This window comes from Equus asinus, chromosome 5 (assembly GCF_041296235.1).
Source record: "Equus asinus isolate D_3611 breed Donkey chromosome 5, EquAss-T2T_v2, whole genome shotgun sequence".
NCBI lineage: Eukaryota > Metazoa > Chordata > Mammalia > Perissodactyla > Equidae > Equus > Equus asinus.
Window position 1 is genome coordinate 11496341 of NC_091794.1, and position 19053 is coordinate 11515393.

The following is a 19053-nucleotide window of genomic DNA, read 5'->3' on the forward strand; positions in this document are numbered from 1 at the left end:
AGGGTAGGATTGAACAATAAGGATCATCTCCTACATGAGACGGTTCAATCAAGACTGGGAGAGGTAGCCTTTTTTTAAATAGTTTAGGTAGTTTTATCAAATACATAGAAACCAATGCAGAATATCAAGGAAAATTAAGAAACAAAGGAATATGTTCTTAATGAAAGAACAAGACAAAACTTCAGACAAAGATGGCGGTCAGTGACTTACCTGATACAGATTTCAAAATAATGGTTATATAGATACTTACCAAGCTCAGGAGAACAACGTATGAACAAAGTGAAAATTTCAACAAAGAGAAATATAAAAAAGCACCAAAAGGAAATCATAGAGAGGAAGAATATAATAACTGAACTGAGAAATACAATAGAGGGGTTTAAGATCAGACTAGATCAAGCAGAAGAAAGGACCAGTGCACTTGAAGACAAGGCAGTGGAATTCATCCCATCAGAGCAGCAAAAAGAAAACAGAATGAAAAAGAGTAAAGATAGCTTAGGGGACTTGTGGGACAACATCGAGCAGACCAACATTTGCATTATAGGGGGTCTCAGAAGAAGAAAAGAGATAAAGGGGCAGAAAAATTATTTGAAGAAATAATGGCTGAAAGCTTCTCTAACCTGGGGAAGGAAACAGACGTCCAGATCCAGGAAGCCCAAGAGTTCCAAATAAGATGAGCCCAAAGAGGCCCACACCAAGACACATTATAACTAAGCTGTCAAGAGGCCAGCCAGGTGGCATAGTGGTTAAGTTCACATGCTCTGCTTCAGCAGCCAGGGGTTTGTGGGTTCAGATCCTGGGTGGGCACCTACACGCTGCTCATCAAGCCATGCTGTGGCAGTATCCCAAGTACAAAAAATAGGGGAAGATTGGCACACGTGTTAGCTCAGGGCCAATCTTCCTCACCAAAAATAAAACATTAAACTGTCAAAGACAAGGAGAGAATCTTAAAAGTAGCAAGAGAAAAACAACTTGTTACATACAAGAAAACCCCTAAGAGACTATCAGAAGATTTTTTTCAGCAGAAACTTTCCAGTCCATAAGAAAGCAGCACAATATATTCAAAGTGCTTTAAGAAAAAAACTATCAATCAAGAATACTCTACCCAGCAAAGTTGTCCTTCAGAGTTGAAGGTGAGAGAAACAGTTTTCCAGGCAAGCAAAAGCTGAAGGAGTTCAGCACCACTACACCAGCCTTATAGGATATGTTAAAGGGACATCTTTAAGCTGAAACAAAAGACACTAATTAGGAAAGGGAAAACATGAAAGTATAAATCTCACTGGTAAAGATAAACATATAGTTAAATTCAGTATAATGTAATGTTGTAATGGTGGTGGGTAAATCTCTTAGAAATCTAGTATTAAGGTTAAAAGACAAAAACAGAAAAAAATAGCTATAACTACAAAAATTTCTTAATGAATATGCAAGATAAAAAGATATAAACTGTCATGTCAAAAACATAAAATGTGGGCAGCAGGGGAGAGTAAAAATGTAGAGCTTTAGAATGCTTTCAAACTTAAGTTATCAACTTAAAATGGATTATTATAAATACGGGTTATTTTATGCTATCATCGTGGTAGCCACAAAGCAAAAATCTACAGTGGATACACAAATGATAATGGAATCTAAGCATACCACTACAGAAAATCATCAAATCACAAACCAAGAAAGCAAGAGAAGAAAGAAATGAAGGAGTTACAAAACAGCCAGAAAACAATTAACAAACTGGCAATAAGTACATACCTATCAATAATTAAATGTGAATGAACTAAATTCTCCAATCAACAGACATAGAATAGCTGAAAGAGGGGGAAAAAAGGCCCATCTCTCTGCTGCCTACAAGAAACTCACCTCAGATGTAAGGCCACATATAGATGGAAAGTGAAGGGATGGAAAAAGATATTCCATGCAAATGGAAACCAAAATAAAGGTAGGCTGGCTATACCTATATCAGACAAAACAGACTGAAAACACAGAAAGTCATTATATAATGAGAAAGGAGTTAATCCCACACGAGGATATAACATTTGTAAATATTTATGCACTAACATAGGAATATTTAAATACGCAAAGTGAATATTAACGGACCTAAAGGGAGAAATGAACAGCAATACAATAATAGCAGGGAACTTTAATACCCCACTTTCCTTAATGAATAGATCATACAGATAGAAAATCAATTAAAAAGCATTGGCCTTAACAACATATTAGACCAGATGAACCTAGCAGACATTTACAGAACATTCCATGCAAAAGCACCAGAATACACATTCTTCTCAAGTGTGCTTGGAACATTCTCCAGGATAGATCATATGTTAGGCCAACAAAACAAGTCTTAATAAATTTTAAAGGACTGAAATCATATCAAGTATCTTTTCTGACCACAATGCTATGAAACTAGAAATCACAAGAAAAAAACTGGAAAATTCACAATATGTGGAGATTAAACAACATGCCACTGAACAACCAATGGGTCAAATAAGAAATCAAAAGAGAAATCAAAAAATACCTTGATACAAATGAAAATGTAAATACAACATACCAAAACTTATGGGATGCAGAAAAAGCAATTCTAAGAGGGAAGTTCATAGTGATAAAACCCACAGTAAGAAATAAGAAAGATCTCAGATATACAACCTAATTTTACACCTCAAGGAACTAGAAAAAGAAGAACAAATGAAATCCAACGTTAGGAGAAGGAAGGAAATAACAAAGATCAGAGTGGAAATAAATGAAATAGAGACTAAAAAGAAAAAAAGACAATAGAATGATCAATGAAACTGAGAGCTGGGTTTTTTTTTTAAAGATAAAAAAATTGACAAACCTTAGCTAGACTCATCATGAAAAAAAGAAGATTCAAATAAATAAAATAAAAAATGAGAGAGGAAACATTACAACTTATACCACAGAAATACAAAGGATCATAAGAGACTACTATAAACAATTATACTCCAACAAATTGGACAATCTAGAAGAAATGGCTAAATTCCTAGAACATACAAACTACCAAGACTGAATCATGAAGAAATAGAAAATCTGAACAGACCATTTACTAGTTAAGAGTTCAATCAGTAATCAAAAACCTCCCAACAAACAAAAGTGCAGGACCAGAGGGTTTCACTGGTGAATTCTACAAACATTTAAAGAAATATTAATACCAGTGTTTCTCAAACTCTTCCAAAAAATAGGAGAGGGAACACTTTCAAACTCATTTTACAAGGCCAGCATCACCCTGATACCAAAACCAGACAAGGACACTACAAAAAGAGAAAACTACAGACAAATACTCCTGATAAACATAGACACAAAAATCCTTAACAAAATATTAACAAACCAAATTAAACAATACATTAAAAAAATCATACACTATGATCAAGTGGGATTTATCCCAGGGATGCGAGGATTGTTCAACATCTGCAAATCGATCAATGTGGTACACCACATTAACAAACGAAGGATAAAAACCATACGATCATCTCAATAGGTGCAGAAAAAGCATTTGACGAAAATCAACATCCATTCATGATAAAACTTCAACAAAGTGAGTATAGTGGAAATGTACTTCAACATAATAAAGGCCATATATGACAAACCCACAGCTGATATCACACTCAATGAAGAAAAACTGAAAGCTTTTCCTCTAAGATCAAGAACAAGAGAAGGATCCTCACTCTTGCTGCTTTTATTCAACATAGTAGTGGAAGTCCCTGCCAGAGCAATTAGGCAAGAGAAAGAAATAAAAGTCATCCAAATTGGGAAGGAAGAATTAAAACTGTCTCTATTTGCAGATGACATGATATTATATAAACAGAAAACCCTAAAGACTGCACTAAAAACTGTTAGAACTAATGAATGAATTCAATAAAGTTGCAGAATACGAAATCAGTATACAAAAATCAGTTGTGTTTCTGTACACTAATATCAAACTATCAGAGAAATTAAGAAAACAATATTTATAATTGCACCAAAAAGAATAAAACCCTTAGGAGTAAATTTAATCAAGGGCTGAAAGACCTATACACTGAAAACTATAAGACGTTGATAAAGAAATTGAAGCAGACACAAATAAATGGAAAGATATTTCATGGATTAGAAGAATTAATATTGTTAAAATGCCCATACCACCCAAAGCAATGTATAGATTCAATGCAATCTCTATCATAATTCCAATGGCATTTTTCATAGAAATGAAACAAATAATCCTAAAATTTGTGTAGAACCACAAAAGACCCCAAATAGCCAAAGCAATCTTGAGAAAGAAGAACAAAGCTGGAGGCTTCATGCTTCCTGATTTCAAACTATGTTACAAAGTTGTAGTAATTAAAGCAGTAGAGTACTGACAAAAACAAATACACAGATCAATGGAACAGAATAGAGAGCCCAGAAATAAACCCACACAGGTAAGGTCAATTAATTTAAGACAAAGGAGCCAACAATATACAATGGGGAAAGGACAATCTCTTCAATAAGTGGTGTTGGAAAAACTAGACAGCCACATGCAAAGAAGAAAAAAGAAAGAAAGAAAGAAAGAAACTGGAGCACTAACTTACATCATACACAAAAATTAACTCAAAATGAGTTAAAGACTTTTAATGTAACACCTAAAACCATAAAACTCCTAGAAGAAAATATAAGCAGTAAGCTCCTTGACACTGGTCTTGGCAATGACTTTTTGCATTTGACACCAAAAGCAAAGGCAACAGGAAGCAAAACCAAATGTGTGACTACGTCAAACTAAAAAACTTCCGTATAGCAAAGGAAACCATCAATAAAATGAAAGCACGAGCTATGGAATGGGATAGAATATTTGCAAATCATATCTATGATAAGGGGTTAATATCTAAAATACGTAAAGAACTCACATAACTGAAGAGCAAAAACCCCAAAAAATCTGATTAAAAGATGGGCAGAAAATCTGAATAGACGTTTTTCAAAAGAAAACACACAAATGGCCAGCAGGTACATGAAAAGGTGCTCAACATCACTAACCATCAGGGAAATGCAAATCAAAACCATAATGAGATACCATCTCACACCTGTTAGACCAGCTATTATCAAAAAGACAAGAAATAAGCGTGGCTGAGAATGCAGAGAAGAGGGAATCCTTGTGCACTATTGATGGGAATGCAAATGGATGTAGCCACTATGGAAAACAATATGAAGCTGCCACAAAAAATCAAAAATAGAACTACCATACGATCCAGTAATTTCACTTCTGAGTATTTATCTGAAGGAAACAAAATCACTGTCTGGAAAAGATATCTGCACCGCCATGTTCATGGCAGCATTATTTGCAAAAGCCAAGACATGGAAAAAAACCTAAGTGTCCATCATCAGATGAATGGATAGAGAAAATGTGGTAGGTATATACAAGGGAATATTATTCAGCCATAAAAAAGAAGGAAATTCTGCCATTTGCAACAGCATAGATGGACCTTGAGGGCATTATGCTAAGTGAAATAAGTCAGTTGGAGAGAGACAATATATGATCTCACATATATATGGAATCTAAAAAACACCAAACTCATAGAAATAGAAGACAGATTGGTAGTTGCCAGAGGTGAGGGTGAGGGGGCAGTGGGGAAAATGAGTGAAGGCAGTCAAAAGGTGCAAACTTCCAGTTATAGAATGAATAAGTCCTGGGGATCTAATGCACAGCATGGTGACTACAGTTAACAAATACTATATTGTATATTTGAATGTTGCTAAGAGTTCTCATCACAAGAAGAAAAAATTGTAACTATGTGTGGCTCTGGATGCTAACCAAACTTGTGATAATCATTCACGATGTAAACATATCAAATCCTTATGTTGTACACCAAAAACTAATACAATGTAACATGTCAATTATACCTCAATGTAAACAAATAAATGAAGGTGTAACCAAGCTGTTTCTTTTGCCTACACCAGTCCCCCTGACCTTAATGTAAAATCTGACAGTAGATAATTAATTTTAAGCTTACTAAGGCAGGGACCAGTATATAAGGAATGACCTGGTTAGGGAAATGGGACAAGTCTATGTTTTAAATAGAATCCCTTCTTCGTTTTCATCTGCTTATCTCTCTACCTCTCAGGTTTAAGAAATTTGAAAATTCATAGAATTACGTGGTTATAGGAAGTTCTAAAACCAACAGAGGTTTAGTTGCTTCAAACCAAACTACTGTGGTGAGTAAATTGACTGTGTGGTAAAGGAGGCCACAGAGAAGAAAACTGGAAAAGGCTAGAGGCGGTTACTGATGTTAATGATGCTCCTCCCACCTGGGAAGCAAAGCCCCCGACTTGGGCCCAGGTTCCCGTCTCGGCTCCGGGGTTAAGTAACCGTGTTGCCACGGCTGTGCTCTGTTTGGATTTCCCTTCAAGAAAAGAATGAGCCATTCAGCTGGGAGGAGTGTAGTCCCCTTAGAACCTCTAACTTCGGGATCTGCACTGAGATCACACACTCCCAGGCAGCCCCCAGCCAGCATCTGGGCACAGCGGAGTTACTCAACTCCCAGTGCGGATGTTTCTGCCCAACATGGGGCTCCTTTGTGGGCAGTCTTTGTGTTGGAGACTGGCTGGGAGCTGCACGCAGTGTGAGGCTCTTTCTATCTGATCCTCCTTCCTTCACCCTCTCCTTTCACAGGGGTCAGCCTCGCTTTGGGGTCTGACAGCTCTCTCTGAGCCATCCTGTTTGCTCTCCCTTTATCTTTCCCACGTGTTACCTCCAATAAAGAATACCCTGTACTTCTAACTCCATCCTGGCCTCCGGTTCCTGGAGAACCCATCCAAGATCAAATTTTGTTTCCTAAAAATGAAGAGAGTATATCTGTAATTAGATTTGTGAGGATTATGTAACACCTACACACAGTTCTGAGTATAGGAAGCAGTCAAAGGTAAAATGGAGCAGGTGGATGGCGAACGAAGGGCAGAAAAAATAGCCTTCACCTTCTATAACAATTTTCAGTTCCTAATCTTATGTCCTGCTTTACGGCACACTTTTCTAGGCACTGGAGAGAGAAAATAGGATGAGTTTCCAAATGCTAGAGGGACGCACGGGGGAAGATAAATGCTCAGCGGGGACTGGCCATCAAACTATTTTGGATGGGGGCATACTTGATTCCCTTTCCAAAGTAGGACCTTCCCAGAGAATATTTCCTAGGAAAGGAAAACTGTGTTTCTATCCCTTTCAAAATGACGTTTTCAATTAGCACCTATGATGTACCATCACAAAGCACACTGCCTCATAGTCCTGATGGTTATTTTGGTGACATTTGATGTTAAACAGATTGAATTAACTCAGCACCTACCTTGAATATTTCAAAACCAGGTACTTATATCAAGGAAAGTGGAGGGCTCTCTAATGTGTCTTTAAACTTACAGGGTCTAGCTTAATATCTTTCATAAAACAGGTGTTCAATAGGTGTTATCTGATTTGATGGCATAAACTCATTGCATAATTGAATAGGTATACTCTAAGAATTGTGCAGACACCTGGAAGAAATTAAGAAATACACATCCATACTAGAACATAGGGAACACTGAGATTATTGCTGTAAAGAAACAAAGATAATACCCAATAGAAAAGGAATGCATTCCTTGGGACAAGGAAAACCAAAAAAGCATAGCTCTAGTGTTTCGTTCTATAATGAAGTTGTTTATGGAAGAAAACAGTAAGAGTAATCCATAGGAAAATGAAAACCGCAGATATTATTAACAAGCAGCATTTCACTCCTTCACCATGGGTGGCTTCCCCGGCCCCCTCAAAAGAAAAATAGACCAGCACGTCCTTCATGTTCCCCAGGTGTTTACTTCCTTAGCCACACAGACGATGGCTCCCTCCTCAGTGGCTTTGATAACACCCAGCCTGATCTAAACAAGTGTCAAACTCGTCTTAGCAAAGAACCGCTTATTCAGTAAAGAAGAACTGTAGTAGCTCATTTCATCTTAATTAGCCCAAGATCATGATTCTGAAGTGCTCTGCTTTCTTATCAACACTATCCTTCCTGCTGCAAGAGAAGACAACTTCGACGTCTCTGACGATGACTCAGTCCTGGGGACCGGAATCAGGACTGGCAGAGCTTGCATCAATACCGCCAAAGTTGCTGTAAAAATGGATGCCTGGAACAAGTCTGCCTTTCCACTGAAACCAGCTATATTGTGTGGCGAGAGAGGACTAGACAGTGACCTTTGGCATCTGTGTTCAACGACTGAAATACGTTCACCTACTCTGTGCCAGGAAGAGGCGAGGCCCTGGAGTGGGGAACAGTACGTCCCTCTGCTGTCTGGACTCTACAGTCCATTCCATTAGAAGAAGAAAAGGGGAGAAAGGATAGAAAATGAGAACAGAACTGAAGGATTATATTGCTCCTTTAGAAATGCATTAGTTACTGGTACAGAGTCTACCCGCCTCTTTCCAGTTATTTGCTTGAGACCAACATTAGTGAGCAGGAAAAGAGTCAGAAAGCTGGGGGTAGGGTGCTCTCATTAGCATCTGCTTTGTTTCCAGCTGGCTCCAGCACCACAGAGAGTCCTCAGTGGCCGGGAGTGTTTGTGCCACCAGAAAATAGGAGTGGAAATGTCCCCTGCTCCAATTTACTCAGCGTCCCATGGAACCTGCGGGGTGAGTGGCCGTGTCAGTCTCCGCCAGCCACTTCATTTACACATTGTTCCCACTCAGCCTCTCACAGGAAGGCATCTTTCTGAAAGTGCTGCAGACATGGTGTGTGAAAAACAAGGACGGTATAAATAGCTCCTCACTTCTAACTGCAACTTGCCGCTCACATTTTGCTGCCTGAGAGCTCTGAAAAGGGACAGCCCCGACCACGAACAACCAGGAGCTGGGAGGTGAGTCCGTGTCTACGGCCAAGGGAGAGCACAGGCGGAGAGAGCTGCAGAGGCCTAGAAGGCCTTTTCAGGCTGAAGGAGCACATTCTCCCAGGGCACAGCCCAGCCCGGCAAACGGGGTTTCCTGGCATACCTGATAGGTCAGCTCTTTGACGCACCGCTCCAGCCGACGGGCTCCCCTCTGGGCCTCTGCAGTGCGCCGGACTTCGCCTTCCAGTTCACCTTCCAGTTCACGAACCTGCAACCAAACCACGATCTCAGGCCACAGGCTGGCAGCCAGCTGGCCAGGCTGGCACGGTATTTGCCAGTTGGCATGATCATTGACATAGAGTGAAATCACAAGGGAAGATGTGTGCTCTCTTTCTGGCTGTAGTTGAGCAGGCAACCTCTCTGGGAAAAAGGCCTCATCAAAAGGGACTTGGTTGAACTATGCGAGATCATAAAAGGACTGTTTAGAATCTGAAGAATGTGAAAGGTTAATCCATGAAGAGGTACAGGCTTCCCCTTAGATTTCAAAATTACACACACACACATACGTGTATGTAGTCATGTATGTAAGTGTATGGAGAAAATAAGCCATATACAGCACACTTAAAGGATTCAGCCAACATACCAGCTAATCTTAAGCTTCACCCTCTATGATCAGTTCTGACTCCCTAAAGAAATCAGACCTGAGTCACACATGTCACACACAGCCCCACAGCCCTGTTTGGCGGGAGAGCTATTTTGCACACTAGCAATCTGCCTGTAGCCTTATAGAGTTATACAAACAAGGTTAACGTAACATTCGTTGAACACGTAGTTGATGCCTACTACACATCAGACCCCAGGGCTGGAGATATGGCAAGGAACAAAGCCAAGATGTCTCCCTGGTGTAAGCACATATGCTAAAGAGGGGAAATGCACAAACAAAATAAAGTAAAATTACAGAATGGGTTCCATGGTGGTAAGCGACATGGAGAGGAATCAAGTGGGAAATGGGCTAGGGAGTTGATGGGGGAAGGGTGCCAGCTGCCCCTTCTTTTCCCCCAGACATCCATGTCTCTCTCCTTGCCTTCTGGAAGCAAATGTCACCTTCTGGATGAGGTTCCTGACCACCACTCCTTTAAAACTGCAAGGCCTGACAATGCCCTGAGGCAAGAATGTGCCTGGACTGCCTGACCCCACCTTTTCCTACCCCCTCCTTCCTCCCCCATTTCAGCTGTACTTTCCTCCTTGTTCTTGCTCAGAGAGGTATAAGGGGGGTGGGAGAGTCAGCATGTGTGCAAGTTCCTTGTGAATGAAGCCCAGTATAGACAATCTTCTGCCCCCTTTCACAGAAACCTAACACAGCTACGTCAGTTGGGACATGAGACTAACAGAGGTCCCCTTCCACTTTTTTTAAGTTCTTGTTAAAAAAAATTTTTTAAGCTATTAAACACCTCAGGGAAAAATGGCTTTATTAAAGCAAATCCTAGACATCATATACTTTCACCTGTAAATATTTCTCCATATAGTTCTAATAGATAATGGTATTATGATTTTTAAAGGAAATTAACCATAATTCCTTAGCATCATCTGATATTCAGGAGCCCATCGCTATGAGTCATCACTGGTTCTAGGCCTTAACAGCAATTGTAAATAAAATAAAAGCCTGCAATCTGAAATTTAAGCTGGAAATACCAGTATCATTCGTGTATTTTTTAGGAAAGAAAGGCATAAAATTTCTTTGATTTTATACTTAAATGCTTTTTCTCTCATACTAAAATCTTGGTTCTGATATATGTTGTTGGATGAGTAATTATATTAGTGTTCTTGCTAGTGGCAATGATAAGATATTGTTATTTTGAAACTGCAAGTGCAGTTTGCTTTGCTATTTTATTTTGTTTTGTCCTTAGGTGTATTCCATGAGGCATGTATAGACAAATAGTATGTTTACAAGTCACTGGGAATAATTGTTCTTTGTGTGTATTTTATGCCCCTCAACTTGATATATAGTTTCATTTGCTCCCAATCATGTTAAAATTTTAGGGATTGCTTTATTTTTCTCTATGATTTCAACTTGTTTTTTAATTATGAAGCATGTAAATGTTTTATATGATTCTGCAATCAAAACAATGAAACAAGTTTCAGTCAGAAGGTCTAATTTTCATCTGTGTTCTCCTATGGCTAGTTATTTTCACTAGTCTTTGTTTTTATTCTGTCACTATTTCTTTTTGAAAATATAAGCAAGTGTGTACATGGGTTCATATTTCCCCCCTTTCTTGCACAAAAGGTTGAATACTCCCCACATTGCCTGTACCTTTTATCATTGTTATACAGCCAGCCATGATCTCCAGCACATATTACAAGCTCTTCTTCAGTCCCTTTGTTTTTTTTTTAAAGATTGGGCCTGAGCTAACATCCGTTGCCAATTTTTTTCCTTCTTCACTCCAAAGCCCCCAAATACATTGTTTTATATTCTAGTTATAAGGCCTTATAGTTCTGCTATGTGGGACGCTGCCTCAGCATGGCCTGATGAGCGGTGCCATGTTCCTGTCCAGGATCCGAACTGGTGAAACCCTGGGCCACCGAAGTGGAGGGCATGAACTTAACCACTTGGCCTCGGGGCCGGCCCCTCTTCATTCCTTTTTAATCAGCATGATCATATGGATGTACCATAAATGTGCCTTGGTGTTGCATCGTATGGATACAGCATAGATGTGCAAAGGCAACACTTTTATTTTTCAGAGGCCCTTCTGAGCCATCAAATCCCAAACATTCTTTCCATCCTTGTCGCATTTGTCACATGACCTATACATTGTCATTGAAATTGATTCAATAACTTTAAAAATCCTACTTTCAAGATAGGTCTTCTATTTGTTTTCAAGCTGCCTGAAGGCAGGTACTACATCATTTCCCTCCGCCCTTTCTACGTCTTCACCAAGTCTTTCTTGATCTTTGATTTAGCTGTTTCCCTTTTCCTTCTCTGGCTGTGAGGAAATGGGCATTCTCTGCGGAGGAAATAACAGGAGCAAAGGCACAGAAGCAGGACTGTGCAGGAGGGTTTGGAAACCACAGATACCCTGGCTGTGGGGAGTGCAGAGCTGGGGAGGGGTGAGTCCCGAGATGCACCCACGCTCAGCAGGAAGAGGGAAGGCACATTTCACCCAGTCCAAGAAAAGTCCGATTAGGTGGCCCAAAGTCAAGCAAAAATGAGTGAATACATTGAGATCTGACACCCCAAAGAGCTGAAACTGCTAAAAGCAAAAGTGATGTGGGAGGCGGGGAACATGTGGTGTGATATTCCAGGACAATGAGGCCTTGAATTGGGAGTTGTGGAGACCCCGTGATGACCCACGCAAACTCCTACCCTGGATTCTAGTTTCTGGATTTGCTTTCTACTCCCCAGCAGGGCAGTCTGCTCAGCTTCATCCAGCCTCTTTTGCAAGTCTTTAATTGTCTGCTCCATATTTTTTCTCATCCTCTCCAGGTGGGCATTGGTGTCTTGCTCCTTCTTCAGTTCTTCTGACATGTTTGCTGCCTAGAAAAGAAGGAAAGGGACTGAGACAGTTTGGCAGCCAATGGATCTTAACATTTCCACCCACAGTCTTCAGTTCCTGATCTGCCTAGATGTCGTGGCTTGCCTCTGTATATTTAACCTCTTTGCACCACGCTCTCCCAAACGTCTGCGGCCCTCAAGTCTGTTAATGATAAGGCAATAAGATAGCGGCAGCTCCTGACGAGCCTGGGGTGAGGGGTGGTGGAAACAGTCCAGAGGTGAAGTACCACAAAAACATGATCACACAACCCTTGCATTGAAAGAAAGATGAGCAATTGGAGCAACAGCTTTCAGCTGAATAAAGCACCAGGACGTGTCCGGTAACATTGTGCACCTGGAAAAGTGTGAAGGCATGCCTATGAAAATCTTTTTCAGATCTCACTTCTATAATTCCGTGATTTACAACTGCAAACAAGTTTAGGCTCCAGGAATTTGGCAGCACCAGATGCTCTCAGTGCCAATAAACTGGCACAAGGAAGGTTAATTCTTGCTAGTGAAGCCTGCTCTTGGCTTTGGCTATGTATACAAAGGCTTGGTGTCTCCATGCAATTATTAAGGACTGTTTCATGAATCTCTCAGTGCATTTAATGTTAGAACACTGCCCTCCCAGCCAAAGCGTCTCTGTCTATCAGGTTACCAACCATCTGTATAATTTAAGTGTGAGACGTCTGTGCAGATGGTGAGGGTAAAGAATGAATTACGGAAGCAACTCTGGGCTCTGCCACGTAGGGTTGGGACTCAGAGATACACTATTGGAGAACTGGAGGGTGGGAGGAAGAGGGAGCGAGTTCATTTTTCAACATCATCATGAAAATCTTATAAAGGCAAGGTTAAGCAGATAGAGTCTTCATACTGTATGACTGCATAAATTTACCAAGCAGGCATAGAAGCTCTTTTTATTCCTATCTATCCATGTGGATTTTCATAAATGTTAAGCATATTATTTTTCCCTTGGCCATCAAACATGTTCCAGCTTTCACACAGCTCTTCTCCATCAGAGAGCAGAAGTGTCTGCCTCGATACAAAATGGCCGAGTGAGAGGTGTGCTTCTCTATTCTGAGAGGGGGCTGGATTCTACAGTAACCTGATAGTTAGGATTTGGTGCAAAGGTTTTATTTAGCTCCCTGAGCACTAAATAACTCCGGCAAATATAGATACAAGCTCTTCCCCTCCTTTGAATTTTAAAACAACTAATGTAAAATCTAATTAAATATCTTATCTCCCCAATTCCCATACCCTTTTTTAGCAAGAGGATCAGCTTCCACTCACACAGCAGAGTTAGGGCTGCTGTTGTGGTTCTGCATTTGATAGGCCACACAACATCACTCAATAGGGAAGGGGTGAGTGGAGGCTGACATCAGGTCCATGCTCCACTCCGCAAGCCTGGGGTCCCTGCATAGACACTTCCCCTCCACCCGCCTTCTGCAAATTGCTTTTGCTAAGTGCTGCCTTCTGCTCGCTCTGCCCCTTGAGAGAAGCATGCGTCTGCCCACACAGGGTACCCAGAGGGCACCTTTCTCCAGTTCCCGCAAAGGTGCAGTCAAGTCTGGCAGCCAACCCTGAGCTTAGTGTCCTTTAAGAAAAGCACCGCCATCAACAATTTTACACTTGCAAATAAAGAAGGCCCACCAGCCCTGAAGCCCATCTTTACCAACCTGATTCCGCTACTCCAGCAGTAGCATGGGTTGTAAAAAATAAGTGAAATAAGCATTCTTTCCAGATCATCGTCATAAACCCATTACAGACCCTAGGAAAATAGCTGTTTGTAAAGAAACACAGGAAGAATTGTTTCTAGACACTAGATATATTGATTCACAAGTGGAAAGCAGCTTAACTTAAAAAAAAGACTCTTACTTTCATAAGGTTTTGCTTATAGCAATTCCACTGCTCCTTTTTATTGTCTCCGTAGGTTGGAGGGGAGGAGCTAATTGGCCTAATTTTTCAAAATGGAAACAGAGGCAGAGGGGTCAGCTAAGCCCTCCAGCCTGTCTGGAGAATCAATGAATCCTTTTTGGCTGCAGATCTGCCCCTGCCCCTTGGCTGCTGCTCCAGTCAACTCTAGAAGACAGGAGTGAGCAGACAGTCAATGGACCCACCTCCGTGACTGCCTTCTTAGCCTTCTCTTCAGCATTTTGACACCCCTGCACCGCCTCTTCGGTTTCTTTCTGCAACCTGGCAACATCAACCTCCAGTTTCTTCTTCTGGCTGAGGAGACTTGTGTTCTAAGGAAAAGCAGCATTCCTGTTAGGCACCTTGAGACTAGCGATGCAAATGCAAGCCCGTCTGTTCGGGACACACAATGGGCGAGGGCGCTGGCCAGGAGCGAGTTTTATTCCAGTCAGCCATACTCACTCAAGCAATACTTCCACCACAGGAGGCAGCGTTAGAAAAGCCCCTTGCCATCAAAGGCATACCCGAATGGAAGAGATTTCAGCCATTCAGGATCAAAGAGAGGGCAGCCTGAATCAGAAAGGGGAAATGGATCCCAGGTAACATAGGAGCCCCAAACGTGTTTGGTTTTCGACTTGGCGAGGAGTATGTATTTCTGCCTTTTGCTCTTTGAAGGGGTCGAAGCCAGTGTCCCTGGGCAGAAGTCAGGGTCAGCTGCAGATATTTGGGGAGCAGGGGCTTGGAGAATGAAAATCAGTTTCCAGCATGCTGTTCCAGGAAAAAAAATCCTGCCCTTCATCTCCCTCCCCACCTATTGGTGTCTGCAGGGGGGAGGCGGGAAGAGCAGCTCAGAGGAGCCTCACCCTGCAGCCCTTAGAAGCCCCGGTGACACCGGAGGGTCCTGTGTTCTGTGGCTGATGCTGCCCTAATTCTTTTCTTCTTGGGTTGTGACAAGAGGCTGAAGCTCCTTTTGCTGCTATTTGGTCCATGTTTGAGGATGTGAAACCTCAGCATAAAGAGTGTGTATAAAAGGCACAGGCTTCTATTCTTTATTCCTCCTTATTGTCCTTTCACTTTCCTCTAGTTAGTGCCTTTCTCAGTGGCAGATTTAAGCCATGGAAATAAAAAAGATGTTCAAGTTTCACAGGTTCTACTCTGCTTCCTCGATGACCTGAGGCGTCTTCATCAAGGCTCCCACTCTCTGTTCTCACAGCGAGTGAGGCTCTGTGCACCCCCAGGCTTCCCACTGCCATGGCTGTGGCCTCGGGGGATAAATTTATTTTCCTGGAGTGTTTTCTGGATGCTCACTGGACACAACTCCTTAGAAAGTTTTTCTTTGTAGAGAAAGATACAGGTATAAATGCTGATTTGTGTGTACACAGAATCATTTACATTATGTGCTAGGGAGATAATGGTTACAACCTTTCCAAACTGAGTGACTCTAATTGGTTCTTTTGGGGAAGAAAGGGGTGAGGGGGTATTGCGGGGAAGGGAATCTAGATTGTCACAGCTCAGATTTGAGAAAGGATGCACGTAATCAGTCAGGGTAAGTTTGGCCTCATGTTTGATTGAGGCTAGAGGTCTGAAGATGCAGAATGAGCTAAGAAGTTTCCTCAAAAGTTTCATTATATTATCAAAAGATTGATAGGGTTCTATAACTGCAAGTTGCCCCTGCATGGTTAAGGTGGGGGAGAGGTCCTTACGAGCAATATATCACCTACACATGCTGGTCCAAGAGCGGTCTCTGTACCAGCAGCATCACCTGAGAACTTGCTTGATACCTGGGTCCCACTGCAGAGATTCTGAGTCAGTAGGTCAGGGTTGAGATCTGAGAATTTGTAGTTTTGCGTTAGTATCTCTTTCACACCTAAAGTTTCAGGAACTCTGCCCTAGAGACCAGGTCTCTACTGACTAATTTTTTTTTTTTTTCAAACCTATCTCCTCCTCTCTCTCTCTGGTTGACGTCCTCATCTCTCAGCAGGCTAGTGGTTTTTCATCATGGGACCCAGTGGTACATTATCACTTACAATATGCATGGCAAATGAGTACTACAGATAGTGGATGATTTACTTTTTAAAAATGTAATATTCTACTTTATAAGAATCCTACTCATTGTATTTAGATAAGCTTTCTTGAGAGAGAAAGGAAATGTTGAAGTGAGTTAGCCTGCTGGGAATTATGCATAACCTGCAGCCTGCTCATTCTATACCACCTGGTATCTAAATAGGATTGTGTCATGCACATGGACACAGAAGTCAAACTGCAGGCACAAACTGATTGTAATACCTTCCAGCTGGTACATCTCTGGCTTATACCTCCTTTTATCCAGTATTTCTCAGTGGGAGTACAAGTGGCATTCCGGAAGGAGCAATTCTTTGTAATGCGGGGCTATGCTGCACCTCGCAGTAGTAGTAATTCTGGACCCTGCCCACTAAATGTCAGTGGCACTTCCCAGTCACTGGGGCAACCAAATGACTTCACGGGCGTTTCTAAGTGGCCCATAGTATGGCAACTCTGCCCCTACTTAATTCATCCTTCACAGCAATCACCAAACTTCCTAAAATGCAAATCTGACTTTTTTCACTCTCAGCCACTCAAAAATGCTTCAGATAGAATTCAAACTCCATCCATCTCAGACTCAAGGACCCTGGTGACCTGGCTCTACCTGCCTCTTAGCATCATTGCTGCTGATCTCCCCTACCACCACCCCTCCCCCATGTCCTAGCAGCATCCTCTTACTCACGGCAGTACACTACGGTTTTCTTACGTAGGTCGTCATTTCTTCAGGACAATGGAGACATCTTGTATCTATAATATATACTTGCCCCAGGTTATGGTGGACACCCTATAAATGTCTGTTGAATGACCCATTTACTATACACGCTTGGCGTAGCCAATACGGTTTCTACTGATTGTATGAGAATGGCAAAGATTCCAAGAATTCATGTCACATAAGCTTCCATGAGAAGCCAGAGTCCTGACAGCTCATCGTATCTGTCAGCAGCCACTCAGAATTGTTAGAAGTCTCCTGGCTCTGAGGCAGGAGCATTTGTTTTTAATCCTAGGATGCTGAGGGAACGCGTGGCTTAGAGGCAACAGGAGAAGCGGGCAAGTGATTCTGGAACACCAGAGACTATTCATCTCTCTCTCCCCAGCATCGTGGCCATGAATGCTCTAACAGTCTACACTTCTGGCAGAAAGCTTAGTGTTATGAGTCAAGGAGCGTCCCCTCCAAAAAAGATATGTTGAAGTCCCAACTCCAGGACCTCTGAATGTGATGTTATTTGGAAATAAGGTCTTTACAGAGGTAATCAAGTTAAAATGAGGTCATCAGGGTGGGCCCTTATCCAATATGGCTGATGTCCCTATAAGGAGGGGAAATTTAGACAGAGACAGATATTCACCGAGGGAAGGTGATGTTAACAAACACAGGGAGAATGCCACGTGAAGGCAGAGGACTAGCGTGATGCATCTGTAAGCGAAGGAACACCCAAGATTGCCAACAAACCACTGGAAGCTGGGCAAAGGCAAGGAAGGATTCCTCATGAGATTCACAGGGAGCGTGGCCCTGCCAACACCTTGATTTCAGACTTCTAGCCTTCAGAACTGTGAGAGAATATATTTCTGGTGACTTAAGCCACTCAGTTTGTGGTATTTTGTTACAGCAGCTCTAGGGAACCAATACATTGGCAATGAAGCAGAGTGTGACCACTGCTCTGCTGCCTAAGGCTCTCCCTATGCCTCACATGCTGCACCCACAGCTTGACGCACAACTGCGTGTGGGCCAAGGCTGGACCACAGGTGGAAACCTCTGCCTTCAACCAGCTGATGCAGCTCGTGGGGAGAGTTTATGGGCCCCACCTGGGTATGGAGTAGATTTATTCTTTCTGTGGCCTCCAGGAGCTCTTCCTCCGCCAGCTTGCGCCCGCGTTCTGTCTGCTCTTGCAAGGACCTTAGTTCCTCTAGTTCAGACTGGAGAAGAGAGTTGCGCCGCTCAGCCACAGCCACCTGCTCCTTCAGCTCACTATTCAGGTGTGTGCTGTCATCCAGCTGCACCCGCAGGTCCTGGGAGAGGAAACCGGGGCACAGGTTCCTCTGAGTTCAAGGGGATATGCACCTGTGCAAGCATGTGCTGAAAAAACCCCACCAATTTAAGTGTAAGCATGTTCTCACTCTCTTGAAGGATTAGGTTTGTTGTCCTCATTTTCATTGCTCAGCACAATCTGGCACTTGGTTTGCTTCTGTAAGCAGAGGCTTTCCTTCCCCCCTCCCCCATTTTACAATTTGAAAATACCTTGATTTGAATCTGAAGCTGACCCAGAGACCTTGTTGCCTCTGACGCCTGCTGGTTGGCACAGCTAAGCTGGAGTTCCATCTCGCTGAGGTTCCCTTCCATGCTCCTCTTCAGCCGGGCAGCCTCCACTCTGCTCCTAGTTTCCGAATCCAGACTAGACTGCAGTGAGTCAATAGCACACTGCTGGTTCTTCCTAGTTTTAGAATAACATTCATGGGGGAAAAATCATGCACTCAAATTAAGAAAGGTTACCTGCTGTGTAAGATTCAAATTAAAAAATTAAATTCAAGAAAAATTCTGGGTAATTAACAAAATGAGTCGAAAGCATTTTCATTTTAAAAACAGAGGTTGAGGGGTTAGGTGAGTGATCATATGTCCACCAACACAGACTAAGATTCCCAGGCCAACTTTCCAAAAGAACCAAGGAAATCACCAGAGTTAGAGATTCCTGTGGAGCAGCCTTAGCCTTATCTGAGACCCCCGCTAAAGGACAGTCTAGGGCAAACACCTGCATTTCCTAGGATGGCTA

General features: G+C 42.1%; 1 protein-coding gene across 1 annotated transcript in view; it reads right to left on the reverse strand.

Annotated features, from left to right (window-relative positions):
- Positions 1–19053, reverse strand: part of MYH15 (myosin heavy chain 15) — a 124410-nt gene that overhangs the window by 4481 nt on the left and 100876 nt on the right. The window contains exons 33-37 of the mRNA XM_044771643.2: positions 18525–18717; positions 18092–18295; positions 14437–14562; positions 12152–12322; positions 8954–9058 (exon numbers count right to left, since the gene is read on the reverse strand). Coding sequence (XP_044627578.2) covers positions 8954–9058; positions 12152–12322; positions 14437–14562; positions 18092–18295; positions 18525–18717 — 799 coding nt within the window. The remainder of the gene's footprint in view (positions 1–8953; positions 9059–12151; positions 12323–14436; positions 14563–18091; positions 18296–18524; positions 18718–19053) is intronic.